Source organism: Dama dama, chromosome 5, assembly GCF_033118175.1.
Source record: "Dama dama isolate Ldn47 chromosome 5, ASM3311817v1, whole genome shotgun sequence".
Taxonomy (NCBI): Eukaryota; Metazoa; Chordata; class Mammalia; order Artiodactyla; family Cervidae; genus Dama; species Dama dama.
The window spans coordinates 111227822-111239306 of NC_083685.1; the positions used below are offsets into that span (position 1 = coordinate 111227822).

Here is an 11485-nt window from a genome sequence, read left to right on the forward strand (position 1 = left end):
GTTTGAGTAAGCTCCAGGAGTTGGTGATGGACAGGGAAGCCTGGCGTGCTGCAGTCCATGGGGTCGAAAAGAGTTGGACACGCCTGAGTGACTGAACTGAACTGAGCCACCAGCGAAGCCCACCAGGGGCAATATAAGTGTTCAATAAGTGGTAGTAATAGCTTTTTTTTTTTTTTTATTGGCTTATTGTGGAAGGAGTGTGGCCTTACATGCTGGTAAGCGCTCTCTAATTATAAGTGTCTGGACTGTGAAAATTGTTTTGCTTGCATTTTTTTGTGTCCCCTGCACTCAGCTGTGTTTGTGATTAGTGGGGACAGAGAATATGAATTGCTTGAGTATCTCTGGGACCTGAAAGTCTATATGTGAGTCCTGGGTCCACAACTTACGAGCTGTGTAACCTTGGGCAAGTTTTTTTAATCTCTCTGGCCTTCAATAATGGTACATTTTTCACAGACTGTTTCAAGGGTTAAATGAAGCATTAACAAGGTTCTGGAGGACTACCACAGTGGGTTTGTCAGTCCCTAATATGGAACCTGCATGAAGGTTTTTTGAATGAATGAATGATCCCATTGTACCAGGTGTAATAAGGTTTGGGGGTGGGGTTATCAGATACTCAATTAACAATAGTCTGGCATAGGATTCTGGCATCATCACCTCCCCCTCCTCTTTATTCTTTTATTACTTGGCTCTGGATGGGTGGCCTGGTTTTAACTGGTTTGTGGCATGCAGGTCTTTTTAGTAAATGCCGCTCAAGTCTCTATTGAAGCAGAAAGGGCATAAAAATAAAATAAAATTTGGCCACATTCCTCTGGAGCCCAACTGAGCAGAATTGGCTGGTGGATACAGCAGCAAACGTGACAAGGAGAGGGAAACGGGTGTGCAGGACACTGGATGAGGCTTTATTTACTAGTTAACTAAGAACAATGCTCCAAAGTGCAGCACGGACCGCCAGAAACACCCCCGCAGAGAGCCATTTACCCGTATTAATAAAAGCAGCCATTTCTAAGAGGTGGGAGCTAGGGCGCCCCCTGCAGTATCAGAGCGCAGTTGCTGACGGCTCACTTCCTGGAACTGCTCTTGGCCTTCCTTGCCCCCAGGGGCTGGCCCTGCTCTTTTGGTGGCCGCTGAACTGCAGTCAGGCGCAGCCTCAGGAAGCACCAGCCACCGAGTTCGCATCCCTCAGGATCCAGCATCGCTGAGGGATTTCAGTGGCAGCCTGGGTGGCAGGGCACACAAGGCACACAGACGGTGCGGGGCACACAGAGGGTCCGGGGCACACTGGGGGAGTGGGCACAAGGGGGCTGGGAGGGAGTGGAGCACGGGTTACACGGCAACCTGCGAAGAAAGGCATGTGGCAAGGTTTAGAAAGAAGCCCAGCTCGGCAACAAGTCCTGTCAATTCTGCATCCCCCACTCCCACCTCACCCAACCCCAACCTTTGTGCTTCCCAAGGGCTCCCAGTGGCCACCATCTCCACTGTTTTCCCTAGTATAACCTCATTGTCTTCACCTATGTGAGCCCAACAGCTTCTTAACTGGTCTCCCCAACCCCACTCTTACCCCTCCTAACCATCCAAGCATCCTCAGTTTCTTAGCCAGAGTGATCTTCTAACTTGCCCCTCCCCTGACCAAGGAGAGCGGGGAGGCAGAGGATGAGTTGATTAGATAGCATCACTGACTCAGTGGACATGCGTTTGAGCAAACTCAGAGATAGTGAAGGACAAGGAAACCCCGCATGTTTCAGTTCAGTTCAGCTCAGTCGCTTAGTCGTGTCCAACTCTTTGCAACCCCATAAATCGCAGCACGCAAGGCCTACCTGTCCATCACCAACTCCCAGAGTTTGCTCAAACTCATGTCCATCGAGTCAGTGATGCCATCCAGCCATCTCATCCTCTGTCTTCCCCTTCTCCTCCTGCCCCCAATCCCTCCCAGTTTCAGGGTCTTTTCCAATGAGTCAACTCTTCACATGAGTTGGCCAAAGTACTGTTTCAGTTCAAGGAGTATCAAACAGGTCTTAGCGACTGCACAACAATCTCTGCCCAAAACCTAAGTGGCTCCCCCTTGTGCCAGGAGGAAGAGCAGCTTCCTTCAACTCAACTGCCACAGCCACCCTGAAGCCTCCCCTGATCTCTGTCAGATCCCCCCAGGGCACCATATCCCTCCTTCCAGAGTTTTCTCTCATTGTTCTACTGTTGTCTGTCTCCCCACTAGCCAGAGAGATCAGCAGTCCCTATGCCCACCCTGCATACCTGGCGTAGAGCTGGACTTGATAAGAATGTTTTGAATAAGATGAATTCATCAATTGTTAGAGAAGGAATACAAAAGGATGATCTCAGAGACTGACAGGTGTGGGTTCAAAACCAGCAACAATACACTGGACATAGGATGGAGGCCAAATAGCCCAGAGACTGGCCCAAGGACCACATCCAGTGTGAAGTGTGTTCCATTTGGCCAGCACTGGGCTTTTTTTTTTTTTTTTTAATTTGTTGAAAATATTTAAAAATCATGAGAACTTAACATTTAAAAGAAAACCAGCTTCCCTTGAATAATGGGAAGATCCAACGATTCTGAATCTTCATCTCACGTGGTAGAAATGGCCCTGAGAGGGGCAGCACCATCCTCATTGGACAGGATAGAGCTCCCCGGTTCTCCACCATCCCTCAGTGACCCACATCACTCCGGTATGTTCTTAGCCTGGTCTTTGAAAAAGATTTGACTCTGCAACTCTTTGCTCTGGAGGACAGGATTATAAATGATCAAAAAGCAGGGCTGAATGTCTACCTACAGTCATCAGCCCACCTGATTTCCAAGGCCCAGAGATATCCTGCATCCAGACAGCCACCAACCCTGCCAGTTCTACCTGTACCACGGCTGGGAGTGGATGCCTCCACTGCCTGGATTCAGACCCTCCCCATTTCTTGTTACCTAGACCACACCCACGGCCTCCTGAATGGCTTCCCTGCCTGCCCCTCCTCTTTCTTTCCACTCAGTCCTTGCTGCTGCCGTCTTCTTGAAAAGTAGCATTGAGCTCTCACTGGCTTGGTCATTTTCTGAGCATTCACTACACCAGGTACCAGGTACAGGTACATTGTACCCTGTACCAGATACAGGGAATGAAAATATCTTCTCTTGGGCTTCCCTGGTGACTCAGTAGTAAACAATCCACTGCCAATGCAGGAGACACAGGTTCCATCCCTGACTGGGGAAGATCCCACATGCCTCAGGGCAGCTAAGTCTGTGAGCCACGACTACTGAGCCTGTGCTCTAGAGTCTGGGAGGCACAACAAGAGAAGCCACTGCAATGAGAAGCCATGCATACTGCAACTAGAGAGTCACCCCCGCTCGCCACAGAGAAAAGCCTCCACAGCAACAAAGACCCAGCACAATCAAAAATAAATAAATAAAAATAGGCATTCAAAAATAAGTAAATATTTTTTTTCTCTTGTCTTCGAGTTCAAGGGAATTAGTCAGTTAAGCAAATCTTATCATTTCCTCCACAAAAAAGTAAGCCCTCCCAACTGTCTATTAAATAAAATCCTCCCTCCCGAGCGTGGACATTAGTGGTTCTCCATCAAATGAGGTCCAACTGACCTTTCCTGTCCTTCCTCCCACCACAGATTATCACATGAAGTTACATCACCCTCTCAAGTGTCAAAGACATCCCCCCCACACACCCGTATGATCTCCAGTGGCCTGTCTGTCTCCCTGGAGATGGAAACGACCTGAGAATAGATGCTCTGTCATCATCCATCTGAGTTCCCCTGTGCCACCTGGCACACGTGGACACTTGGAAGGAGTTTGTCAGCTTGGAGCAGAATGGTCCCAATAGGCCAGGGGTGGGATGGCACCATGAATACCTGCCTGATGTCTTCAGATCATGCCAGCATCCTAATTGCTTCTTAATCATGGCTCTATCTTATGGGCAATTACTTCCTATAACCTCTCCCAAACCTCACATATGCCACGTACTTGCAGTCCTCGCTCTCCAGCAGTCCCCGGTACGTGTCGATCTCCGCCTCCAGCCGGGCCCGCACGTCCAGCAGCACCCGGTACTCCTGATTCTGACGCTCCAGGTCACAGCGGATCTCCGCCAGTTGGGACTCTACGTTGGTGACCAGGCCCTGCATCTGGGCCAGCTGGGAGCCGTAACGGGCCTCTGTCTCTGCCAGAGTGTTCTCCAGGGAGTCTCTCTAAGGCAAAGGGAAAAACAAAATAACTAATAAGAATAGGCCTATTTTCCATGGCCTGGCTCAAAAAGAACCAAGAAGCAGTCACTGTGGAAGACAGTACAGAAGTTTCTCAAAAAACTAAAAAGAGAACTACCACATGGCCCAGCAGTTTCACTCCTGGGTACATATCTGAAGAAAACAAAAACACTAATTCAGAAAGATACATGGACCCCAATGTTTACAGCAGCATTACATACAATAGCCAAGACATAGAAGTAACCTAAGTGTCCAACGACAGATGAATGGATAGAGAAGATGTGGAACATATACACAATGGAATACTACTCACCCATAAAAAATAATAAAATAATGCCATCTGCAGCACCATAGATGGACTTGAAGAGCATTAGGCTAAGTCATATGTCAGATACTGTATGATTTCACTTATGCATGCATGCGAAGTTACTTCACTCTTGTCTGACCCCTTGTGATCCCATGGACTGTAGCCCTGCAGGCTCCTCTGTCCATGGCATTCTCCAGGCAAGAATACTGAAGTGGGTTGCCATGCCCTCCTCTAGGGGATCTTCCCAACCCAGGGATCCAAACCACATCTCTTAAGTCTCCTGCATTGGTGGGTAGGTTCTTTACCACTAGTGCCACCTGGAAAGCCCATGATATCTCTTATATGTGGAATCTGAAAAATACAATAAGCTAGTGAATAAAACAAAAATGAAGAGGAATCACAGATATAGACAGCAAACTAGTGGTTACCAGTGGGGAGAGGAAAAAAAGTGAGAGGCAATACAAGGGTAGGGGATAAAAGGATTATTATAGGATTATATGAAATCATGTGTGGGAAACTATGGAAAATTGAAAAGCACTATAGAATTTAAAGAAACTTTTATTCAATTAAAAAAAAAAAAGGAGCCAGGGAGAAACTGGGCAGGGACATTCTGCAGAACTGAGGAAACTGAAACCCAGAAAGGTCAAGTGACTTGTTCAAGGTTAAACAGCTGGTTATAGACCAGGATTTGAACCCACATTCATGTGACCCTAAATTCCATATTCCTTCTTCAACCTTAGGCTTCAGGCCTTAGATCTGAGGTTCACCAGGCTTCTCCCCTACAAGCATCACTGAAATCAGTGGTCTTCAACCCTGGCTACACGTTAGAGTCGCATGGGAGCCTCTAAAAACCACCCAGGCCCAGGCCCCACCTCCAGAAACTCTGATTAAATTTATCTGGGGAGGAACTTGGGCAGGGATCACTTTTAAAACTCTATAGATAAGGGTGAAAAGCATGGGTTTGGAAGAGCAGGCTAAGCAGAGGTCAAGCCTTCTTGGGGAGAGTAGTTGACAGTGGTCACTTAGCCCACATCAGATTTGAACCATGGCCCATTTATCTCTGAGCTGGGTCTTGGGAGAAACATTCCTCCAGGAGAGGTCAGCTGGGCAAGCAGCAGTGGTGGCTGAATCTGGACCTCCTCCCCATCCTCTCCTCCTTCTGCTCCTCCCCCTCCTCCTTCCTGGAAGCCTGCACCCACTCTCCATGCTGCCTGGTATCCAGAGCTGGGGGAGAGGAGCCCATCCGCACACTCACCAGGCTGTGCTGGGTCTGCAGCTCAATCTCCAGCGTGTTGACCGTTCGTCTCAGATCAATGATATCTGACTGGTAGCTCTGAAGCTGCTCAGAGCTCGTGACCACCTGCTGGTTAAGCTCTTCCATCTGCAGTGGAGGAGACAGGAGAAGGCTGGGAGTGTCTCTCGGGGACCCTGGGGAGACCAGCCCCCCTGCGAGAGACCCACCTGCCTGGTGAACCATTCCTCCACATCCCTGCGATTGGTCTCCACCAGAGCCTCATACCGACATCGCATCTCTTCCAGCACCGTGTTCAAGTCCACTGGGGAAACAGTATCAACCTCAATGTTAAGGCGGTCCCCAAGCTGGCATCGGAGAGCACCAACTTCCTGAAAAGAAGAAAGAGCACCAGACAAATGTGAAGTTACATGATCCTGGTTCACCTACCCAGGGATATGTGAGAAGATGAAGCAAAGGACGCTAAAGATCTCCATGTTAGAGGGGCCCTGTAGGGACTGCAGCCACTCTACAGCATCCCAAGGGTCTTTCAGCTCCACCTGGACCTCCCTGTGATGGGAGAGGCTTCCTGTTGCTTTGGCAGAAGCCGAGAGCAGCATCAGGGTTTGCTTGATCCATTTAGACTAAAATGGGACAGCTGTGCCCTGTCTCGCCTGCCACCATCCCAGCCTGCATTTGCCTGGGAAGGCAAGCAGCAGGAGCCTGGCTTTACTTGGTTCAAGGCCCCAGTTACAGCAGGCGCCTCCTGGGCTTGGCAGCAAAGGAGAGAAAGTTGTCGCTGAGGCTGCCAAGACTCGGTGATAGCTCCTCATTAGCGGCCTCTTGGGGCAGCTCCCAGTTCTCTGATTTAGATGGGGTGAGTCAGGTGCCTTCAGGCATGCAGTGAGTATGTGGTAACTGATGGTTACTTTTCACTTCAGCCTAGGAAACCCAGCCAGGATTCAGAGACACTTGTGCTTTCAAATCCCAAGTCAAGAGGTTGAGTGTCAACCCAGGGAACGAGGGAAGAAACACCGGAACTCAGGTGAGCTTCGCAGCACACAGGTGCCCAGGGCAGAGGGGTTTCACACCAAGGACCTATAGTAGATGAGGAAAAGTCAGAAAGCAGAGGGGCAACCAATGCCTTTTGGATGAAGTATATTATGTACAAACAGATGAAAGGAAGAAGAACGATGGGGAGAGAAAACAGAAGAAAACCACTGCCTCTCCCTTAGAAGAGGTGGGGGCCGCCTCACAATCCAGCCTAGCAGAGTTGGACAGCCATTTCGTGTCAGTTCTGGAAAATAACCCCTCCCCATCCCTACTGGGCCACTCTAATCCCGGTATGCGGTTCTCGTGAGAAAACAAGCCACCACAAGCCCTTGGCAATCACACAAGTCCAAGAAATGCAGAAGGGAGGGTTGTTAGCATTTCTGAGCACCAACCAAGGGACAGGTGCCTGAGAACCTGTGCATTCAAAGTCACTTCAATCATGTCCAACTCTGCAGCGCTCTGAACTGTAGCGCACCAGGCTTCTCTGTCCATAGAACTCTCCAGGCAAGAACACTGGAGTGGTTTGCCAAGTACTCCTCCAGGGAATCTTCCCAACCCAGAGATCTAAACCTGCATCTCCTGGGTCTCCTGCATTGGCAGGCTGATTCTTTACCACTAGCGCCACCTGGGAAGCCCTTAAAACCCGTAACCTCACGGAATTCTCACAGCAGCCTTGTTGATAGAGTCAGCCCCATTTTACAGACGAGGATGCTCAGAAAGTTTTAATAAATTGGGCAAAGTCACAGATACAATCTTTGGCCAGCCTGGGAATTTCAACCCATGTCTAGCCAACCCCAAGCCCCAGGTTCCCCTCACTGGGCTCCCCAGGACCACCTTGGTTGGACTTCAAGCCTCACCTCCTCATGGTTCTTCTTGAGACACATCAGCTCCTCCTTCAGGGACTCCACCTGCATCTCCAGGTCGGCCTTGCACAAGGTCAGCTCATCCAGGATCCGGCGCAGGCCATTGGTGTCAGCCTCCACCAGCTGTCGCAAACCCAGTTCCGTCTCATACCTGTGTAAGAATATGGTCAGCCACTGAGGGCTGAAACTGAATACCGGACCCAGGGACAACCTGGAGCCGCTGGCACTTTTCCAACTGTCTATGAAAATAACAGAATACTGTCCCCAAGCACATGCCAGGAGAGAGGGTTCTCCCCCCACCCCACACCCCACCCCATCCCCTGGGCCAAACTCACTTGCTCCTAAAGTCATCTGCAGCCAGCTTGGTGTTGTCAATTTGCACAACTATCCTGGCATTCTCTGCCTTTGAGTACAGAATCTGGGGCCACAGCACACAGAGGGAATCAGTCCAGGACAAGAAGAAGAAAAAAGAACCCAAATGAGTCCTACAGCCACCCCTGCCAAAACCCCTGGAACTCTGGGGGATAGTCATTGAATCTAAATGCCTTGTTTTGGAGGCAATGAGCACCACAGAAGGATAGACTTTATTAGACATGACGTTAGAAGGGTCCTTAACAAGTCTTCACATTTACTGAAAACTCACCACATATCAAGGGCTATGCTAAGCACTTTACCTGTATTTGCCATAGAATCTTCTAGACATAAGGACCCTTATTATTCCCATTTTCCAGATGAGGAACCGAGGCCCAGGGAAGGGACCTCCTAGAGTCAGGTAATGAAGTGATGACAGAACTGACACTAGATCCCAAGCCTCTTTCCACATGAACGACTCTGGCTGAGCCCTCGAATTATGAGAAAATGTTGCACCCTAGGGAAGTTTCTTTTCCCTGAAGGTAGCTAAAGAAATTAATGAGATTCAAATCTGGATCTCCGCTCTTCCGGTCACCCTCCCAGGAAGTCTGTTCACAACTTGCCCTTACCTTCTGCTGGAGCTCCTCAATGATCTTGAAACAACACAGGTAGTTAGGACCCACGGTGGGCTCTTGAAAGTCAAAGGCCTCTTGGAGTCGTCTCTCCAGCTCCACATTCTCCCGCTCCAGCTGCCTCACCCTCTCCAGGTAGGCAGCCAGGCGGTTGTTCAGGAACTGCAGGGTCTCCTTCTCATTGCTATTGAAGATACTTTCACAGTACAAACTGCAGGAACCCATGGAGCTGAAGATGCTGCTGGTTGGGTGGTAGGTGGTGGACACAGAGAGAAAAGGTACACACGTCCCAGGCTGACGTAACCCAGACACCGCTCTGGCTGGCAGCTCATGCAGCTGGACCCAAAAGAGGAGGATCAGGGTCAGCTCTTGATGGGAGCTGGGGAGCAGTCAGATGGCGTGTTGAAAAGGCTGCAGCTACCTGAATTGCAATGTGGTCTGCCAACCGCATTCTGCTTGAGCCTTTTTATACTCATGGAGTGAGGGGCCTTTTGCTACCAAATCATTGTGGAGGGGTGTTGATGTTTAGACTCAATCCCAGAGGAAGCTGCTAATTAATTTGTAATTTGGTTTCCAATAAGGAGTTCCTTTCCTCATAAAAGAGGCCAAGCTTGTCATTTGGCTAACGCGGGACTCTGGTCTTCTGTCATTGATCAGGGGAGAGAGCTCCAGGATACATCTTCAAAGGACCAGCTCCAGGCCCAGGCCCTCATTTCCAGGCCAGGGCTGCTGGGCCTGACCCTGGGCTACCAGTGACCTTGTCCCCTGCGCCCCTACCTTCTCCAGCCCAAAGACAGGCCACAGTTCTGGGGCAGAGGCGCCTGCTTTTAATGAGAGCATCCTTTGTGGGAAGAGGAAGCCTGGCCCCTTAAGGAGGAAATGTGTGGGTGACAGAAGCTGCATGGATCCTGGCAGTGGTATAAATCCAGGGAGGAAGGAAAAACAGCCTCTGAGTCTCATTCATGAGCATCATCTTCCTCCCAGGGGAAGAAAAAAATGAGAGGAGAGAACAAACTCAGCACAGGGACATCATTTCAGCAGGACGCTACTGAGGAAGAAAGAGGTGAGAACCCTACTCTTGGGAAAGGAGGTCAATGTCATGAGTACCTCTGTGAGTAGAAGCTCAATTTAGACCATCTCTGGATCCTCCTCTTCATTTATCACTGCTCCACATACAGACAGCTCGATTACTGTTTGTTGAAGGGGCTGAAACAGGTTCTGCTCTCACTTTCTGCAAAAACTGGGCAGGTGGAGGGGGTGGTTTACTTTGGGACCTCAGAGACCAGAGGCAGAGTGAATCAGCTCTCTCAAGATGTGATACTGCAGCACTGGGATGAGTGAAGCCAGGAGACCAGGAGCAGGTGTCTCTGATTCTAGAAGTCCTTGAGCACTTCCCAAGAAAGCAAGCTAAGGAGAGACCAGTGGTTTTTAGGCCTGAGTGCAAAACTCCTGGGCTCACACACTTTGTGTTTAATGTGTGTGTTATGTAGTCACTTCTTATTCATGCACCTTCTCAATATAATATTGAAGTATAAGTATTTGTCTTATTTTTCATGTATTTCTAGAAGATTTGGTGGAGGGGCAGGAAAGGGAAAATGCCACCCAGCCCTATTCCCTGAAATGTGCTGCTTAAGAAAAGTCAAGATAGAGATCTAACTCACTGTGTGACCTTGGGAAACTCACTCTAGCTCTCTGGGCTTCAGTTCCCTTCCGCAAATTGAAAGAATTAGATTAAATCATCCCTCAGTTTGATTTGTTTGCAGCAACCAGAAATTCTAGTTGAAGAAGACAGAAGTAAAGGTGATAAAAATACCAACTACATGGAATGAGACACATCAGACCAGCCTTCAAAATCATCACCAGTGCTTATGCAATATGTGCAAGTACCAGGTACTGTGCTGGATGTTTGGCATCAAATTTTCCATGTAATCCTCACCCCCAGGACTTCCGTGGTGGTCCACTGGTTAACAGTTCACCTTCCAATGTGGAGACACATCCCTGGTCAATTCTGGTTCAATCCCTGGTCAGGGAGCTAAAATCCCACATGCCTTGCAGCCAAAAAACCAAAAACTGTAAATATAGTTTTTAAAAAACACTAACATAAAACAGAAGCAATATTGTAATAAATTCAATAATGACTTTAAAAACGGTCCACATCAAAAAAAATCTTTTTAAAAATCCTCATTCCCAAAATATAAGATATAGTTGTATCCTAAAGATATTGCAGGTTTAGTTTCAGACCTCAGTAATCAAGTCAATATCAAAATAAAGCAAGTCACATGAATTTTTAGGTTTTCTGCTATTGTTTAGCCACCAAGTTGTGTCCAACTCTACCAGGCTTCCTCGTCCATGGGATTTCCCAGGAAAGAATACTGGAGTGGATTGCCATTTGTTTCTCCATGGGAATCTTCCCAACCCAGGGATTGAACCCCGTCTCTTGCATTGCAGGTGGATTCTTTACCACTGAGCTACCAGGGAAGCTCAGGCCAATTCTTAACTGCTGAGCCACCAGGGAAGCCCTTAGGTTTTCTAGTGCATGGAAACATTACGTTTACACCATACCGTAGTCTATTAAGTACCAATAGCATTATGTCTTTTTACAATTGTATATACCTTAAGTAAGAAATACTTTCTCGTTAAAAAGTGCTATCATCTGAGACTCCAAAGAGTCATAATGGTAACATCAAAAATCACTGATCACAGATCACCATCATAAATATAATAATCCTGAAAACGTTTGTGAGAATTATGAAAATGTGACACAGAAATGCACAGGGAGCAGATGCTATTGGAAAAATGGCACTGATAGACTAGCCAGATGCAGGGTTGCCACAAACCTTCAGTT

General features: G+C 48.4%; 1 protein-coding gene across 1 annotated transcript; it reads right to left on the bottom strand.

The window, feature by feature from the left end:
* Positions 1-1205: 1205 nt before the first annotated feature.
* KRT32 (keratin 32) lies at positions 1206-8975 on the bottom strand. Its single transcript, XM_061141202.1, is given in 8 exon segments — positions 1206-1335; positions 3968-4188; positions 5766-5891; positions 5972-6133; positions 7652-7808; positions 7993-8075; positions 8638-8939; positions 8942-8975. Coding segments are annotated over 8 exon segments (1212 nt in total). The 5' UTR covers positions 8973-8975.
* Between the last annotated feature and the right edge of the window lie 2510 nt (positions 8976-11485).